The sequence below is a fragment of the Oncorhynchus gorbuscha genome, linkage group LG04 (assembly GCF_021184085.1).
Source record: "Oncorhynchus gorbuscha isolate QuinsamMale2020 ecotype Even-year linkage group LG04, OgorEven_v1.0, whole genome shotgun sequence".
NCBI classification, from domain to species: domain Eukaryota; kingdom Metazoa; phylum Chordata; class Actinopteri; order Salmoniformes; family Salmonidae; genus Oncorhynchus; species Oncorhynchus gorbuscha.
The window spans coordinates 83,536,014-83,556,302 of record NC_060176.1 but is presented as its reverse complement, the minus strand read 5'-3'; the positions used below and the strand labels follow the sequence as shown (position 1 = coordinate 83,556,302).

At 41.8% G+C, this 20,289-nt stretch overlaps 1 protein-coding gene across 2 annotated transcripts; it reads left to right on the top strand.

The window, feature by feature from the left end:
• Positions 1 to 1,844: 1,844 nt before the first annotated feature.
• On the top strand, positions 1,845 to 19,693 carry LOC124033432 (Golgi phosphoprotein 3-like). Of its 2 annotated transcripts, XM_046345466.1 has the most exons (4): positions 1,847 to 2,292; positions 8,210 to 8,341; positions 11,102 to 11,216; positions 17,380 to 19,693. In XM_046345466.1, exons 1-4 carry the CDS (start codon positions 2,065 to 2,067, stop codon positions 17,802 to 17,804), a joined length of 900 nt encoding a protein of 299 aa, XP_046201422.1. In that variant the 5' UTR covers positions 1,847 to 2,064; the 3' UTR covers positions 17,805 to 19,693. The 2 variants fall into 2 exon arrangements, with proteins under 2 accessions (XP_046201423.1, XP_046201422.1); XM_046345467.1 differs by lacking the exon at positions 8,210 to 8,341 and having other exon boundaries at positions 1,845 to 2,292.
• The last annotated feature ends 596 nt before the right edge of the window (positions 19,694 to 20,289 follow it).

The window sequence follows — 20,289 nt, the reverse complement described above, 5'->3', positions numbered from 1 at the left end:
CTAATTCTCTCTTTCTTTCTCTCTCTCGGAGGACCTGAGCCCTAGGACCGTGCCCCAGGACTACCTGACATGATGGCTCCTTGCTGTCCCCAGTCCACCTGACTGTGCTGCTGCTCCAGTTCCAACTGTTCTGCCTTATTATTATTTGACCATGCTGGTCATTTATGAACATTTGAACATCTTGGTCATGTTCTGTTATAATCTCTACCCGGCACAGCCAGAAGAGGACTGGCCACCCCACATAGCCCGGTTCCTCTCTAGGTTTCTTCCTAGGTTTTGGCCTTTCTAGGGAGTTTTTCCTAGCCACCGTGCTTTTACACCTGCATTGTTTGCTGTTTGGGGTTTTAGGCTGGGTTTCTGTACAGCACTTTGAGATATCAGCTGATGTACGAAGGGCTATATAAATAAATTTGATTTGATTTGATTTGATTTGATCTGTGCCAGGCCTGTTGACTCATCCAGCTGTAACAGACATATACCAGGAGCTGTACCACGTCTGTTGACTCATCCAGCTGTAACAGACATATACCAGGAGCTGTACCAGGCCTGTTGACTCATCCAGCTGTAACAGACATATACCAGGAGCTGTACCAGGCCTGTTGACTCATCCAGCTGTAACAGACATATACCAGGAGCTGTACCACGTCTGTTGACTCATCCAGCTGTAACAGACATATACCAGGAGCTGTACCACGTCTGTTGACTCATCCAGCTGTAACAGACATATACCAGGAGCTGTACCACGTCTGTTGACTCATCCAGCTGTAACAGACATATACCAGGAGCTGTACCAGGCCTGTTGACTCATCCAGCTGTAACCATATAATTCACAGGTATGTGAAGTGGTAATTGTGTCAAAACATCTCCTGTCATGTCACTAATGTGTCGTGAAACAGTGTTGTTTGATGAAGGCATTGTCTGTATAGTTTTTCTGTCCTTTTCCCCCAGCATTGTCCCAGACATATCTGCGGCAGCAGAGAGAATTACGTCCTCCACAAGAGTTTGGGGCTTGTCTGTCACTCGGTAGCTCACCATATAAGACGCTTCTAGCCCCTCCTTATTAATTTACATTTACATTTAAGTCATTTAGCAGACGCTCTTATCCAGAGCGACTTAATGGTGTCTGTTGATTTTATACATGTCTAACTACTCGGAAGTCATCTTAATTCTCGCTCAAAAAACTCCTGTGGCTTATTTTTCAAATGGGCATGTTTTGTTTCTAAATGTTTGGCAAGAGTGAAGGTTTCATCGAGTTGTGAGATAGTACTTTTGCACATATAACACACTGTGGCTGAGGAAAAGCACTACTCTGAATATAAGTAAACCCCAAATCAATGTAGTTCTCATTATATTTGAGTGGCTAGGACAGACAAGCCCCATACTATCATGGAGGACTTGGGTCCAACGTCCCTGACAGTAGCTCTTCCACTGCATCAGATTCACAACTGTCAGTGTCCATGCTAGCTGGGCTAACTAACGCATGTAGCATTACTAATGCTAGCATTGGATGTGCACGTGGAAGCAGAACAACTTGTCGTCGACAGGTACAGTAGCAGTACTACTACCATAAGAGCTGGTATGCGTCTCTATGGACGCGGGCCTAACTATATATATATATATATATATTTTTATAATTTTTTTTATTTATTTTTTTATATATATTTTTTATATTTTTTTATATTTTTTTTTACAAAGAAATACAAATGTTTTGAGTTTTTTTTGTGTAAATGTGAATCACATTTTTTGTTGTAGTTTTTCATTTTTTAAAATCGTACCCCGAACGCCATTGCCTACCCCAGTTTGGGAATACCTGCCACATTCACTGCTCTCGTTATCACCTGCCGCCATATTGGATCAACTCCCAGCGGAAGAGGAAGACAACTGAAATGATTATGTCTCCTCCTATTCGTTGTAGGATAGTTAAAACCAGGGTTAAAAACCAGATGTCCGTAGCTGTATGTATCGGGATAAACATTTGAAGTGGTTTATAATATCGGTCAGTGAGAGTACGAAGCGAAGGGTTTCGTCTTTTTGAGGGTTTTATTTTTAGGACTTGTTGTTAATATGACTTCCCTGACACAGCGGAGTTCGGGCCTAGTGCAGAGGCGGACCGAGGCCTCTCGTAGCTCTGCCGCCGACAAGGACCGAGGAACCGGGGATGAGGACTTCGAGACCCGCCGCCGCGGAGGAGGGGGAGAGGAAGAGGAGGAAGAAGAGGATAAAGCAGACTCCAAAGAAACTCGACTCACATTGATGGAAGAAGTGTTGCTCTTGGGATTGAAGGACCGCGAGGTATAACTTAATAACATGTATTATATTATTATTATTATTATTTTTACAGCTAAAACCATATTATAGTATTTAGCTGGTTAGGTAACGTAAGTTAACGCTACTCTAAGATCTCCTAAAATGTACTAACAGGTGCTATCTTCATTTTGTCAACATCGAATGAATGCTAATGTCAGCTAGCTACACATTTTTATTTATTTCACCTTTATTTAACCAGGTAGGCTAGTTGAGAACACCTTTATTTAACCAGGTAGGCAAGTTGAGAACACCTTTATTTAACCAGGTAGGCCAGTTGAGAACACCTTTATTTAACCAGGTAGACTAGTTGAGAACACCTTTATTTAACCAGGTAGGCTAGTTGAGAACACCTTTATTTAACCAGGTAGGCTAGTTGAGAACACCTTTATTTAACCAGGTAGGCTAGTTGAGAACACCTTTATTTAACCAGGTAGGCTAGTTGAGAACACCTTTATTTAACCAGGTAGGCTAGTTGAGAACACCTTTATTTAACCAGGTAGGCTAGTTGAGAACAAGTTCTCATTTACAACTGCGACCTGGCCAAGATAAAGCAAAGCAGTGTGACAGAAACAACAGAGTTACACATGGAGTAAACAATAAACAAGCCAATAACACAATAAACAAGTCAATGACACAGTAGAAAAAATAAAGTCTATATACAGCGTGTGCAGAAGACATGAGGAGGTCGGCAATAAATAGTAACTTGAGGGGGTATCCCATGAAGGAAGCTAAATCTACTCTGGGGAGGTTTTCTAAAGTTAGCCAGTTTCTCTTAGCTTCACAGCTCAGGCATCTGCCTTATGATGATGATGATGATGATGATGATGATGATGATGATAGTAGTAGATGTAGATGTAGTATGTTGTTTGGCTTGTAATATACAGGGCCAACTCCGTTTTGGTCATTTCTGGTAGCTATGAAGCATACCACCCTGCATACCACTGCTGGCTTGCTTCTGAAGCTAAGCAGGGTTGGTCCTGGTCAGTCCCTGGATGGGAGACCAGATGCTGCTGGAAGTGGTGTTGGAGGGCCAGTAGGAGGCACCTTTTTTCCCTCTGGTATAAAAAATATCAAAATGCCCCAGGGCAGTGATTGGGGACATTGACCTGTGTAGGGTGCTGTCTTTCAGATTGAATGTTAAATGGGTGTCCTGACTCTGGTCACTAAAGATCCCATGACACTTATCGTAACAGTAGGGGTGTTAACCCCGGTGTCTTGGCTAAATTCCCAATCTGGCCCTCAAACCATCATGGTCACCTAATAATCCCCAGTTTACAATTGGCTCATTCATCCCCCTCCTCTCCCCTGTAACTATTCCCCAGGTTGTTGCTGTAAATGAGAATGTGTTCTCAGTTAACTTACCTGGTAAAATAACGGATAAATAAAATAAAAATGTCAATTTACAAATTTAATCGCAGCATGTTTTTGGACTCATTCAGCAGTTTTTACTTGCTTAAGTACAATACCATAGGAAATGAATGTATATTCCTTTAAAAAAATTAAAATTGGAATTGATGCTTCCTGTTGACAAGACATTTTGATAAATATCCCAATCCAAACACAGTTTGAATGTGTCCGAATCAATAACCAATATGCACAAACAGTTTTGTTTATTGAAAACCTAGAACATAGTGTATCTACATGTAACGGATGTGAAACGGCTAGCTTAGTTAGCGGTGGTGCGCGCTAAATAGCGTTTCAATCGGTGACGTCACTTTGCTCTGAGACCTTGAAGTAGTAGTTCCCCCTTTGCTCTGCAAGGGCCGTGGCTTTTGTGGAGCGATGGGTAACGATGCTTCGTGGGTGACTGTTGTTGATGTGTGCAGAGGGTCCCTGGTTCGCGCCCGGGTATGTGCGTGGGGACGGTCTAAAGTTATACTGTTACATACACATACATGTGCAACAATAGTAATCATATTTAATCATTAAGGGAGCACCTTAGAACCTACACCTGTTGTTTTGAAAAGTGACATTACGTCGATGATATTGATTAGGGGAGGAATCGGGTTGTACACGCTGTTAAAACAAACACAACATCCCTGGTTAGAGCACAACCTGCAGAAGACATCTAGCCACATTTTGAAGTGTTGCGTTTTGATTCAAGTAAGTGGAACGCCATATATATATAATCACTTCCATCGATGTCACACTGAAATCAATAGAACGAGGGGGCAAACGTTTGTGGGGTAGTGCTGTTTAAACTAACGCTATTCAAAGACTACACGGGAATGTGGAATAACCTATACTATTCAAAGGCTACACAGGAATGTGGAATAACCTATACTATTCAAAGGCTACACGGGAATGTGGAATAACCTATACTATTCAAAGGCTACACGGGAATGTGGAATAACCTATACTATTCAAAGGCTACACGGGAATGTGGAATAACCTATACTATTCAAAGGCTACACAGGAATGTGGAATAACCTATACTATTCAAAGGCTACACAGGAATGTGGAATAACCTATACTATTCAAAGGCTACACAGGAATGTGGAATAACCTATACTATTCAAAGGCTACACAGGAATGTGGAATAACCTATACATGGTTGGTTTGATGAGAATTTACATTAGGCTTATATCTATATTTAGGAAGGTGGATTTTTTTTGGGGGGGGGGCTGTCATCACGGAAAAGGTAAAATCCACTTTTTTTCTGTTAATTAACTTCACCTACAGTGGGGAAAAAAAGTATTTAGCCGGCCACCAATTGTGCAAGTTCTCCCACTTAAAAAGATGAGAGGCCTGTAATTTTCATCATAGGTAGTACACTTCAAATATGACGGACAAAATGAGAGAGAGAAAATCCAGAAAATCACATTGTAGGATTTTTTATGAATTAATTGCATATTATGGTGGAAAATAAGTATTTGGTCAATAACAAAAACGTTTCTCAATACTTTGTTATTTACCCTTTGTTGGCAATGACAGAGGTCAAACGTTTTCTGTAAGTCTTCACAAGGTTTTCACATACTGTTGCTGGTATTTTGGCCGTTTCCTCCATGCAGATCTCCTCTAGAGCGGTGATGTTTTGGGGCCGTTGCTGGGCAACACAGACTTTCAACTCGCTCCAAAGACTTTCTATGAGGTTGAGATCTGGAGACTGGCTAGGCCACTCCAGGACCTTGAGATGCTTCTTACGAAGCCACTTCTTCGTTGCCCGGGCGGTGTGTTTGGGATCATTGTCATGCTGAAAGACCCAGCCACGTTTCATCTTCAATGCCCTTGCTCATGGAAGGAGGTTTTCACTCAAAATCTCACAATACATGGCCCCATTCATTCTTTCCTTTACACGGATCAGTCGTCCTGGTCCCTTTGCAGAAAAACAGCCCCAAAGTTGTTTTTTTACCAAAAAGTTATATTTTGGTTTCATCTGACCATATGACATTCTCCCAATCTTCTTCTGGATCATCCAAATCCTCTCTAGCAAACTTCAGACGGGCCTGGACATGTACTAGCTTATGCAGAGGGACACGTATGGCCCTGCAGGATTTGAGTCCCTGGCGGCGTAGTGTGTTACTGATGGTAGGCTTTGTTACTTTGGTCCCAGCTCTCTGCAGGTCATTCACCAGGTCCCCCCGTGTGGTTCTGGGATTTTTGCTCACCGTTCTTGTGAACATTTTGACCACACGGGGTGAGATCTTGCGTGGAGCCTCAGATCGAGGGAGATTATCAGTGGTCTTATGTCTTCCATTTCCCAATAATTGCTCCCACAGTTGATTTCTTCAAACCAAGCTGCTTACCTATTGCAGATTCAGTCTTCCCAGCCTGGTGCAGGTCTACAATTTTGTTTCTGGTGTCCTTTGACAGCTCTTTGGTCTTGGCCATAGTGGAGTTTGGAGTGTGACTGTTTGAGGTTGTGGACAGGTGTCTTTTATACTGATAACCAGTTCAAACAGGTGCCATTAATACAGGTACTGAGTGGAGGACAGAGGAGCCCCTTAAAGAATAAGTTACAGGTCTGTAAGAGCCAGAAATCTTGCTTGTTTGTTATTGACCAAATACTTATTTTCCACCATAATTTGCAAATAAATTCATAAAAAATCCTACAATATGATTTTCTGGATTTTTTTTCTTCTCATTTTGTCTGCCATAGTTGAAGTGTACCTATGATGAAAATTACAGGCCTCTCTCTCATCTTTTTAAGTGGGAGAACTTGCACAATTGGTGGCTGACTAAATACTTTTTTGCCCCACTGTATGTGTCGCGTTGTGATTCGTTTATCAACAGTGACTTGTTTGGCTGCTATTTTTAAGTGATAGTTTGATTGTCAAATCCATTTATTGGTGTGTGGCCAATTTACTTTTATAGAGAGACAATTTTCCATACCATTTCATTAACTCTGCGTTCTGAGTGTGTGACGAGGCGGTTCTGAGTGTGTGACGAGGCGGTTCTGAGTGTGTGACGAGGCGGTTCTGAGTGTGTGACGAGGCGGTTCTGAGTGTGTGACGAGGCGGTTCTGAGTGTGTGACGAGGCGGTTCTGAGTGTGTGACGAGGCGGTTCTGAGTGTGTGACGAGGCGGTTCTGAGTGTGTGACGAGGCGGTTCTGAGTGTGTGACGAGGCGGTTCTGAGTGTGTGACGAGGCGGTTCTGAGTGTGTGACGAGGCGGTTCTGAGTGTGTGACGAGGCGGTTCGAGTGTGTGAGGAAAATCAATGGTACAAAAAAAACAAATATATTTATGTTTCAATCAATCTTATGTTACAGTGATGAGTATAAACTTGTATACTAACATCTCCAATCTGAGGATAAAATGATGTGTAATTCCACTACATTTTATGGGATGAAAATGCAAGTTTGTGTTGTACTGCTTTTACAAATAGTATGTACTGTACTTTAGCCTATAAACACAAATAGGGTAATGTTATATGAGCCCCTTATAAACAGGCCCATTTTTACCACATTCTTGCCTGCATACACCTTTCACACATCTCATGTGCATGCCGGCGTGCCGGGGATGAGTGGTGGTGTGCAGTTGTGGGTGTGGTCTATTTGAATAAATCCATTGAAGAGACAGCATAAAAAAATACATCTATTAAAGATTCAGCATAAAAAATACATCTATTAAAGATTCAGCATGAAAAAATACATCTATTAAAAATTCAGCATAAAAAAATACATCTATTAAAGATTCAGCATAAAAAAATACATCTATTAAAGATTCAGCATAAAAAAATACATCTATTAAAGATTCAGCATAAAAAAATACATCTATTAAAGATTCAGCATGAAAAAATACATCTATTAAAGATTCAGCATGAAAAATACATCTATTAAAGATTCAGCATAAAAAAATACATCTAAAGATTCAGCATAAAAAATACATCTAAAGATTCAGCATGAAAAATAAATCCATTCATAATTTGTTTCGGTAGGTCCTAAGAAACAAGATTAATGTATTTAATTAAAAATATATATATAGAATAGCATATTTTAGAGTTTTATTTATGTTTTCTGAGTCTGTACAGCCATGGCTGCGCCATCCAAATGAAATCAATATTTTGTCATTTTGTTCATTAAACAGACAAGGCACACGTACCCGATCAAAGTCGAGACACTAGGGCTGACCCTGACTTAAAAAAAAAAAAAAATTGTAGTCAATCGAAAGTTAAACTTGTTTTTAATAAAATCAACAATGTATGCATTAAGCTTGTCTGATGCTTTAAAGACTAACAATGAAATAGACAACACTTTATTTTAACGGTGATGCATAATTCCAAACATCATATTAGAGCTCATGCACATGAGAGAAGAAAAAAAAGATTTTAAATCCTTATTATCCCGGTGGTTATACAATGGATAGCCTATTGCACATTAAGCACTTCTTGAACAACCATCTCGTCAGGCCTGTGTTGCAGCTTGCACACACACACACTCACCCCCTGTCCTCCTCTCTCAGGGCTACACGTCGTTCTGGAACGACTGCATCTCGTCGGGGCTGCGTGGCTGCATGCTCATAGAGCTGGCCATCAGAGGACGACTACAGCTGGAGACCTGTGGCATGAGGAGAAAAAGCCTGCTCGCCAGGAAGGTAGGGGATCCTGACCAACTGACCTCTTAAGTGGCGGCAGGTAGTCTAGTGGTTAGAGTGTTGGACTAGTAACCGTGAGAGTTGCAAGTTCAAACCCCCCGAGCTGACAAGGTACAAATCTGTCGTACTGCCCCTGAACAGGCAGTTAACCCACTGATCCTAGACCAGTTAACCCACTGTTTCTAGGTCTGTTAACCCACTGTTCCTAGGTCCGTTAACCCACTGTTTCTAGACCGGTTAACCCACTGTTCCTAGACCGGTTAACCCACTGTTTCTAGACCGGTTAACCCACTGTTCCTAGACCGGTTAACCCACTGTTCCTAGGTCGGTTAACCCACTGTTCCTAGGTCGGTTAACCCACTGTTCCTAGGTCAGTTAACCCACTGTTCCTAGGTCAGTTAACCCACTGTTCCTAGGTCAGTTAACACACTGTTCCTAGGTCAGTTAACCCACTGTTCCTAGGTCAGTTAACCCACTGTTCCTAGACCGTCATTACAAATAAGAAGTAGTTCTTAACTGACTCTTATTTAATTAATTTGGTTTCCTATTTAAATTAATCTCAGAGGGGCACCGTTTAAGGGTTTTGATATAGAGAGACCCCTTGAATGAATTCCTATCAGTAGTTACCATTTAACCTGTTATACCATTTTAATCCTATATCAACTAATGGTCATAATCAACAGTCAATTTGCTATATTCTCATTCTGAATGGTCGTCGAGCTCTCAGACTTGGAGAATCCAATCGCCCGTGAAGGACTTCAATGCAACAACTGATTGAATTCAACGTTTTATTATCAAGACTGACAGATTGAAAATGAGAGGTACAGTTGTCTTAACAGACCCAATGGAATGCAGTACAAATGAGAGAGGTACAGTTGTCTTAACAGACCCAATGGGATGTGGTACAAATGAGAGCCCACGGGGGGGGCTGCTCTCTTTCTCAGACTCAGTCCTCAAATCTGTTCAGTCCAAAGATATAAAGTTTAAAGCACACCAAGTTGCAGTGGAATGTTCTGGTCCTCTTAGGGAAAGATAAAACCCAGCGGGTCGTCGTGAGCGAACAGACTGTTTGTGGCTCTGCCAAGTTCCTCTCAGGTGACTCTTCTGTCTGAGCTGGATAATGTTTCCTCGATCTGAGTTTTGGGTTTCCAAGGAGATGCGATCATTTGTCCCACGGATGTGGCCTTGCCTTAAAGAACTTGATTCTTGTTTCTGGTTAGTAAAGGTCTCTAATTTATAGGGAGACTCATAGAAGGTGGGCTCTAATAGACGAATAGTACCATTTGGTACCTCTGGATAGTACCATTTGGTACCTCTGGATAGTACCATTTGGTACCTCTGGATAGTACCATTTGGTACCTCTGGATAGTACCATTTGGTACCTCTGGATAGTACCATTTGGTACCTCTGGATAGTACCATTTGGTACCTCTGGATAGTACCATTTGGTACCTCTGGATAGTACCATTTGGTTTTTGTTTTTTTTGCCACATTCCCCATGATGAAGAACGAAGCCTGTAAGGTACAGACATGACCATGGTTCCTTTACCCACTCTGTATGCTACAGTAAAACCACCATTAATCCCTCTTTTAATGACAGGATTATCAGAAGAAAGATATTCAAGTAATATCAACAGTTTTAATAGTGAAGATTTTAAAATATATTTTTACCTTTTTTATTTTACTTAGGCAAGAACAAATTCTTATTTCCATTGACGGCCAAATCCGGACGACACTGGGCCAATTGTAAGCCGCCCTATGGGACTCGGCCGGATGTGATACAGCCTGGAATTCGAACCAGGGACTGTAGTGACGCCTCTTGCACTGAGATGCAGTACCATAGTCCGCTGCGCCACTCGGGAGCCCAAGAAAGCGTGTTTAAATGTCCTTTTGTGCTCTTGGCGCCATTTTTCTCTTTGTTACGAAGAGTAAAAATTCCTGACTTTCCTCTTAGGATACACGTGTAGTTCACCAGGCACTCTGCAGACTCTGCAGTGGTTTCTGTCTCCTGACCTGCTCAGTTCCCGAAATAAAGAGCTGTTTCGGACCACCTGAACTATTGATTTAGAACCAGAGAGCGAGAGGGATACCGCAAGTCGCAAAGAGAACAGGAGCTGCTTCCACTATTCCAGCACCATGTCCACATCAACGTGACAACTAAAAGATACCAAAAACAATTTAGTCCTATCGACATAAGCTAAATATGATATGGCTGTCCATGGTTCTGCTTTCTGTTTATAGAGTGACGCCAATGCCATTCTCTCTTTCATGTTTCTGTTAGTGATGTGTGCTCTCAAAACAATTTGATAGGAGAGAAGCCAAATCCACTAATGTATGCTCTCAAAACAATTTGATAGGAGAGAAGCCAAATTCAACCTAGCTTCCATTGAAAAGTCTTTTTTCCCCTCCCCCACCAGGACCAATCATTTGAGCTTGCTCGGTTTAGATGAAAGATGATTAGGAATATGTTTTTTTGTGAGCATCTGGCCTCCCTTGACCAATAAAAAATCAATAAAAAGACAAGTATTCTTCTGCTGATTCTGATATGTATTTAGTCTAGAAGTTGTTCTGTGCGGTTGTCTCATCTCCAGGGGATCTATAGGTCATTGAGTGGCAGTATTGTTTTGTTCTGACTGTGTTCTGTATACAGTCGACGAAAGCCGTTGTGGTTTTTGTATTGTGTCTTCTAGGTGTTCTGTAAGTCATTGAATGGCGGTACAGATTGTGTTTTCATTCTGTCTCGTTCTATTGTGTCTCCTAGGTGATCTGTAAGTCAGATGCTCCGACGGGAGACGTGCTATTGGACGAGGCTCTGAAACACGTGAAGGAGACCCAGCCCCCAGAGACGGTGCAGAGCTGGATTGAGCTGCTCAGCGGTGAGTGTGTTAGAGGTTCACTACTAACAGAGTGGTCTCAGCCACCAGACACTACTAACAGAGTGGTCTCAGCCACCAGACACTACTAACAGAGTGGTCTCAGCCACCAGACACTACTAACAGAGTGGTCTCAGCCACCAGACACTACTAACAGAGTGGTCTCAGCCACCAGACAGAGGTTCACTACTAACAGAGTGGTCTCAGCCAGGTGGCAGTATGGTTTGTTTAGATTCTGACAGTGATTGTATTGGATATGTGTTTAGTTATTACAGTTCTATTATAAAATAAAATAAACAAAATTTGCAAAGACTCTCTAACCTGTGATGGCCCAGGTGCTATTTTAACAGTGGCTGACCAAGTAACGCAGCTTAGTGAGTTACCACACAGAGAGCATCAGTAACACAGCTTAGTGAGTTACCACACAGAGAGCATCAGTAACACAGCTTAGTGAGTTACCACACAGAGAGCATCAGTAACACAGCTTAGTGAGTTACCACAGAGAGAGCATCAGTAACACAGCTTAGTGAGTTACCACACAGAGAGCATCAGTAACGCAGCTTAGTGAGTTACCACAGAGAGAGCATCAGTAACGCAGCTTAGTGAGTTACCACAGAGAGAGCATCAGTAACGCAGCTTAGTGAGTTACCACACAGAGAGCATCAGTAACGCAGCTTAGTGAGTTACCACACAGAGAGCATCAGTAACACAGCTTAGTGAGTTACCACACAGAGAGCATCAGTAACACAGCTTAGTGAGTTACCACAGAGAGAGCATCAGTAACACAGCTTAGTGAGTTACCACAGAGAGCATCAGTAACGCAGCTTAGTGAGTTACCACAGAGAGCATCAGTAACGCAGCTTAGTGAGTTACCACACAGAGAGCATCAGTAACGCAGCTTAGTGAGTTACCACAGAGAGCATCAGTAACACAGCTTAGTGAGTTACCACAGAGAGCATCAGTAACACAGCTTAGTGAGTTACCACACAGAGAGCATCAGTAACGCAGCTTAGTGAGTTACCACACAGAGAGCATCAGTAACGCAGCTTAGTGAGTTACCACACAGAGAGCATCAGTAACGCAGCTTAGTGAGTTACCACAGAGAGCATCAGTAACGCAGCTTAGTGAGTTACCACAGAGAGCATCAGTAACGCAGCTTAGTGAGTTACCACAGAGAGCATCAGTAACGCAGCTTAGTGAGTTACCACAGAGAGCATCAGTAACACAGCTTAGTGAGCTACCACAGAGAGCATCAGTAACACAGCTTAGTGAGTTACCACACAGAGAGCATCAGTAACACAGCTTAGTGAGTTACCACACAGAGAGCATCAGTAACACAGCTTAGTGAGTTACCACACAGAGAGCATCAGTAACGCAGCTTAGTGAGTTACCACACAGAGAGCATCAGTAACGCAGCTTAGTGAGTTACCACACAGAGAGCATCAGTAACGCAGCTTAGTGAGTTACCACAGAGAGCATCAGTAACGCAGCTTAGTGAGTTACCAGTAACACAGCTTAGTGAGTTACCACACAGAGAGCATCAGTAAAGCAGCTTAGTGAGTTATCACACAGAGAGCATCAGTAACACGTTCTGTTGTTTTGGCTGTTGTTTTGGCTGTCGTTCTACACTCGTTGTGAATCCAGGCAACAAGTCAGATTTTTTAAATGCTTGTTCGGCGAAAGCATGAGAAGCTATTATCTGATAGCATGTAACACCCCAAAAGACCCGCAGGGGACGTAAACAAAATAATTAGCATAGTCGACGCTACACAAAACGCACAAATAAAATATATAACATTTGTTACCTTTGACCATCTTCTTTGTTGGCACTCCTAGATGTCCCATAATCACTATTGGGTCTTTTTTCGATTAAATCGGTCCATATATAGCCTAGATATCGATCTATGAAGACTGTGTGATCAACGAAAAAAAATAGTGTTTTATAACGTAACTTTCACAAAACACTTCGAAATACTTTTGTAATGCAACTTTAGGTATTAGTAAACGTTAATAAGCGATCAAATGGATCACGAGGCGATGTATATTCTATAGCTGTCCGTCTGGAAATAATGTCCGGGTAAATCTCAACTAAAATATCCGGTCGGAGACCTGAACAAATGGCTTGTCTCTTCTTCGTTTGACCAAGAAACAAAGCCTAGGCAAATGACAAGACTGTTGACATCGTGTGGAAGCTGTAGGAATTGCAATCTCGGCTCCAGGTAATTTGCCTTACCATAGACAATACATGCAAGTGGCGCATTGATATATTTTCCAATTTTCAGTGATCAGATTTTCCTGCGCTTTTCGATGAAACGCACGTTTAACCAGTTTTATAAACGTCTGAGTGTTTTCTATCCACGCATACTAATCATATGCATATACTATATTCCTGGCATGAGTAGCAGGGCGCTGAAATGTTGCGCGATTTTTAACAGAATGTTCGAAAGAGTAGAGGGTCGACTTAAGACACTTAAACAACAATAAATAAAATAAGCAGCCATGCCGGGGTCCAACCATCAGTACAACTTGGACACATCGCTCTAGGATGCCAAATATCGGAACTTAAAATCAAATGCAATGATGCAATATGCGTTTAATGTATTTTTGGACCATGTTTTTTAATCATGTTGACTACTTTTTAAACATCTTCTCGAGAATTGCTGGACTGATCGGCATCAAATTTGGTATAGCATTTATGGATGTACATCGTAAAATGCCATGTTTTCCAAGACTCTAGCTGAAACAATATGGCCACTATAAAGCCAGTGAGCTTTATAGCCGCCAAACTGAACCGTACTTATTATTAGTTAGTTATTAGTTAGTTAGTTATGCTCGGGGATATGAGCATGTGTGCCAAATTTCATCACTCTTGAGTCAAACTGATCGAGAGAGAGAGCGAGAGAGAGATGGAATAGGTGCCCGTTATAGTGCCACAGAATGGGCCATCTTAATATGCCTTAAGTGTACCAAGGTTTGTTACAATACAAAAATCCATGTCCAATTCATGTGCCAGACCACGTGAATGTCTATTGGTCAGGAGCGGCCATGTTTGAGATGCTTGCCTTTGAAAATGGTGCGTTGAGGCGGGATATCAAGTTTTGTGCAGATTGGTCATTTGTTGCCAGAAGAGTAGCGTTTTGCGTTCTTCACAAATTCAAAATGGTTGAACTTCCATCATGGCGGACCTTATGTGTCCTTAAGGTAAACGTGTTCCTTGTGAGGAGAGGAACCTAATGTACAGAATGGCATGACTCTAGGTCACATGGCATGAGGGGCGTGAGCTTTCAAGGTTTGGATTTTCAATAGTTTGTTAGTGCCCCCGTATGGCCAATTGGTATGGCATTGCATGAGAAGGTTTGGATTTTCAATAGTTTGTTAGTGCCCCCGTGTGGCTAATTGGTATGGCATTGCATGAGAAGGTTTGGATTTTCAATAGTTTGTTAGTGCCGCGGTATGGCCAATTGGCATGGCATTGCATGAGAAGGTTTGGATTTTCAATAGTTTGTTAGTGCCCCCGTATGGCCAATTGGCATGGCATTGCATGAGAAGGTTTGGCCCATGGTCCTTTACCATGTCTACCATCATCCAATGCTCCTAATGTGTATTACCGGTATATAATACTAATGATCTAGTATGATACTACTAATGCTCCTAATGTGTATTATCTCACAGGAATTAGCATTTTTTTCACCAAATTATAATACTTATAATGAATACTTCTAATGAACCGGTATAATACTAATGAACTGGTATTAGAATACTAATGAACCGGTATAATACTACTAATGATCTAGTATGATACTACTAATGAACTGGTATTCTACTAATGAACTGCTATATAATACTAATGATCTGGTATAATACTACTAATGAACTGGTATACTACTAATGAACCGGTATTCAATACTAATGAACTGGTATTATACTAATGAACCGGTATATAATATTAATGAACCGGTATATAATATTAATGAACCGGTATATAATACTAATGAACCGGTATAGTACTAATGAACTGGTATAGTACTAATGAACTGGTATAGTACTGATAGTACTGTTATTATAATACTAATGAACCGGTAGGTATAGTACTAATGAACTGGTATAGTACTAATGAACTGGTATAGTACTAATGAATTGGTATAGTACTGTTATTATAATACTAATGAACCGGTATAGTACTAATGAATTGGTATAGTACTGTTATTATAATGCTAATGAACCGGTAGGTATAATACTAATAAACTGGTATAGTACTAATGACCCGGTATTATAATACTAATGAACCGGTAGGTATAGTACTAATGAACTGGTATAGTACTAATGAACTGGTATTATACTAATGAACTGGTATAGTACTGTTATTATAATACTAATGAACTGGTATAGTACTAATGAACTGGTATAGTACTGGTATAGTACTGTTATTATAATACTAATGAACTAGTATAGTACTAATGAACTGGTATAGTACTGTTATTATAATACTAATGAACTGGTATAATACTAATGAACTGGTATAATACTAATGAACTGGTATAGTACTAATGAACTGGTATAGTACTGTTATTATAATACTAATGAACTGGTTGGTGTAATACTAATGAACTGGTATAGTACTAATGAACTGGTATAGTACTAATGAACTGGTATAGTACTGTTATTATAATACTAATGAACTGGTATAGTACTGTTATTATAATACTAATGAACTGGTATAGTACTGTTATTATAATACTAATGAACTAATGAACTGGTAGTACTAATGAACTGGTATAGTACTAATGAACTGGTATACTGTACTATTATTCTAATACTAATGAACTGGTTGGTGTAATACTAATGAACTGGTATAGTACTAATGAATTGGTATAGTACTGTTATTATAATACTAATGAACTGGTATAGTACTGTTATTATAATACTAAACTGGTATAGTACTGTTATTATAATACTAATGAACTGGTATAGTACTAATGAACTGGTATAGTACAGGTATAGTACTGTTATTATAATACTAATGAACTGGTATAGTACTAATGAACTGGTATAGTACTAATGAACTGGTATAGTACTGTTATTCTAATACTAATGAACTGGTTGGTGTAATACTAATGAACTGGTATAGTACTAATGAACTGGTATAGTACTGTTATTATAATACTAATGAACTGGTATAGTACTAATGAACTGGTATAGTACTGATATAGTACTGTTATTATAATACTAATGAACTGGTATAGTACTAATGAACTGGTATAGTACTAATGAACTGGTATAGTACTGTTATTATAATACTAATGAACTGGTATAGTACTGTTATTATAATACTAATGAACTGGTATAGTACTGTTATTATAATACTAATGAACTGGTATAGTACTAATGAACTGGTATAGTACTAATGAACTGGTATAGTACAGGTATAGTACTGTTATTATAATACTAATGAACTGGTATAGTACTAATGAACTGGTATAGTACTAATGAACTGGTATAGTACTGGTATAGTACTTTTATTATAATACTAATGAACTGGTATAGTACTAATGAACTGGTATAGTACTAATGAACTGGTATTATACTAATGAACTGGTATAGTACTGTTATTATAATACTAATGAACTGGTATTGTACTAATGAACTGGTATAGTACTGGTATAGTACTGTTATTATAGTACTAATGAACTGGTATAGTACTAATGAACTGGTATAGTACTAATGAACTGGTATAGTACTAATGAACTGGTATAGTACTGATATAGTACTGTTATTATAATACTAATGAACTGGTATAGTACTGATATAGTACTGTTATTATAATACTAATGAACTGGTATAGTATTAATGAACTGGTATAATACTAATGAACTGGTATAGTACTAATGAACTGGTATAGTATTGTTAGTACAATACTAATGAACCGGTAGGTATAGTACTAATGAACTGGTATAGTACTAATGAATGCCAGCTACGTTGCTGAACCTCAAATGAGATAAAAGTAGAGAATAATAAAATAACATGAAAGCCAAACCCCTTTGGATGCTTTCTTTCCCCACTGCAATTTGATTGGACTGTTATTGAGTTGTTGACATAAGTCAAGTTCAATCACGATGCTTTAGGCTTTGAACTCTGTAGCACGCTTAACTCCCCCCTCCCCTTGCAGGCGAGACGTGGAACCCTCTGAAGCTGCACTACCAGCTGAGGAACGTGAGAGAGCGCCTGGCCAAGAACCTGGTGGAAAAGGGCGTGCTGACCACGGAGAAACAGAACTTCCTCCTCTTCGACATGACCACTCATCCGCTCACCAACAACAACATCAAACAACGCCTCATCAAGCGGGTTCAGGAGGCCGTGTTGGAGAAATGGGTCAACGACCCGCACCGCATGGACAAACGGATGCTCGCCCTCATCTTCCTGGCCCACTCGTCTGATGTCCTGGAGAATGCCTTTTCCCCTCTGCTGGACGACCAGTATGACCTGGCCATGAAGAGAGTACGACAGCTCCTGGACCTGGAGCCAGAGGGGGAGAGCACGAAGACCAACGCCAATGAGTTGTTGTGGGCCGTGGTGGCCGCCTTTACCAAGTGACCTGACCTACCTATGGTTTGGCGTTGGTTGATGACGGTGGGGTTGAGGGAGAGGACAGGACAGTTTGGGGAGGGACAACGAGGAGAGGGCTGGTCTGTCTGGCCCGTCAAGGTAGTGACTTGACTGACTTGAGGTCACCTCCCTCTGTCTTTCTGAAGAGACTGGCCTGCTCCAGACCTGTCCCACAGCTTTCTGAAGAGACTGGCCTGCTCCAGACCTGTCCCACAGCTTTCTGAAGAGACTGGCCTGCTCCAGACCTGTCCCACAGCTTTCTGAAGAGACTGGCCTGCTCCAGACCTGTCCCACAGCTTTCTGAAGAGACTGGCCTGCTCCAGACCTGTCCCACAGCTTTCTGAAGAGACTGGCCTGCTCCAGACCTGTCCCACAGCTTTCTGAACAGAATGGTCTGCACCAAACCTGTCCCACAGCTTTCTGAACAGAATGGTCTGCACCAAACCTGTCCCACAGCTTTCTGAACAGAATGGTCTGCACCAAACCTGTCCCACAGCTTTCTGAACAGAATGGTCTGCACCAAACCTGTCCCACAGCTTTCTGAACAGAATGGTCTGCACCAAACCTGTCCCACAGCTTTCTGAACAGAATGGTCTGCACCAAACCTGTCCCACAGCTTTCTGAACAGAAAATATCTCTCACCCTCGGTCCTTCTCCCTTCATCAAGCTCTTTCTCTCTGCAAAGATGTCATTTAATCACTCACTTTTACAAGAAATAAAAACTCCCCCTGCTGGAGTGACAAGCAAGGTTTTGAATACTTCCTGACTTATCTTCCTGACAAGTCAATATATGAATTGAATACTAGATAATTATCTTCCTGACAAGTCTTGGATTTGATTTCCTCTCCAACATGACGACATGGTCTGAAGTTTCCTGTTTCTGTTCTACTCTCGTGTTTTGTGGATGAAAAGCTTCCCCCGTTAAGGTGCCCAACCACGGCTCCATCTGAAATCTATCCTACTACGTAGACACTGAGTGTACAAAACATTAGGAACACCTTCCTAATATTCAGTGACGCCCCCCTTTCTGCCCTCAGAACAGCCTCAAGTCATCAGGGGTATGGGACTCAATTCATCAGGGCTATGGGACTCAATTCATCAGGACTATAGGACTCACTTCATCAGGGCTATGGGACTCACTCAATTCGTCAGGGGTATGGGACTGACTCAATTCGTCAGGGGTATGGGACTGACTCAATTCGTCAGGGGTATGGGACTGACTCAATTCGTCAGGGGTATGGGACTGACTCAATTCGTCAGGGGTATGGGACTGACTCAATTCGTCAGGGCTATGGGACTGACTCAATTCGTCAGGGCTATGGGACTGACTCAATTCGTCAGGGCTATGGGACTGACTCAATTCGTCAGGGCTATGGGACTGACTCAATTCGTCAGGGCTATGGGACTGACTCAATTCGTCAGGGCTATGGGACTGACTCAATTCGTCAGGGCTATGGGACTGACTCAATTCGTCAGGGGTATGGGACTGACTCAATTCGTCAGGGCTATGGGACTGACTCAATTCGTCAGGGGTATGGGACTGACTCAATTCGTCAGGGGTATGGGACTGACTCAATTCGTCAGGGGTATGGGACTGACTCAATTCGTCAGGGGTATGGGACTGACTCAATTCGTCAGGGCTATGGGACTGACTCAATTCGTCAGGGCTATGGGACTGACTCAATTCGTCAGGGCTATGGGACTGACTCAATTCGTCAGGGCTATGGGACTGACTCAATTCGTCAGGGCTATGGGACTGACTCAATTCGTCAGGGCTATGGGACTGACTCAATTCGTCAGGGCTATGGGACTGACTCAATTCGTCAGGGCTATGGGACTGACTCAATTCGTCAGGGCTATGGGACTGACTCAATTCGTCAGGGACTGACTCAATTCGTGGGACTGACTCAATTCGTCAGGGCTATGGGACTGACTCAATTCGTCAGGGCTATGGGACGGACTCAATTCGTCAGGGCTATGGGACGGACTCAATTCGTCAGGGCTATGGGACGGACTCAATTCGTCAGGGCTATGGGACGGACTCAATTCGTCAGGGCTATGGGACGGACTCAATTCGTCAGGGCTATGGGACGGACTCAATTCGTCAGGGCTATGGGACGGACTCAATTCGTCAGGGCTATGGGACGGACTCAATTCGTCAGGGCTATGGGACGGACTCAATTCGTCAGGGCTATGGGACGGACTCAATTCGTCAGGGCTATGGGACGGACTCAATTCGTCAGGGCTATGGGACGGACTCAATTCGTCAGGGCTATGGGACGGACTCAATTCGTCAGGGCTATGGGACGGACTCAATTCGTCAGGGGTATGGGACTGACTCAATTAAAGGTCAGGGCTATGGGATGCGGACTCAACTCTCATCAGGGCTATGGGACGGACTCAAAATCGTAGGGCTATGGGACGGACTCATATAGATCTCGTCAGGGCTATGGGACGGACTCAACTGGTCAGG

What these genes read in the sequence shown, in the direction of transcription:
- LOC124033432 (XM_046345466.1), top strand. Translation starts at nt 2,065, where the DNA reads ATGACTTCCCTGACACAGCGGAGTTCGGGCCTAGTGCAGAGGCGGACC. An exon ending in TGGGATTGAAGGACCGCGAG is followed by an intron (nt 2,293 to 8,209) that starts GTATAACTTAAT and finishes CTCCTCTCTCAG; the next exon opens with GGCTACACGTCGTTCTGGAA. An exon ending in AAAGCCTGCTCGCCAGGAAG is followed by an intron (nt 8,342 to 11,101) that starts GTAGGGGATCCT and finishes TGTGTCTCCTAG; the next exon opens with GTGATCTGTAAGTCAGATGC.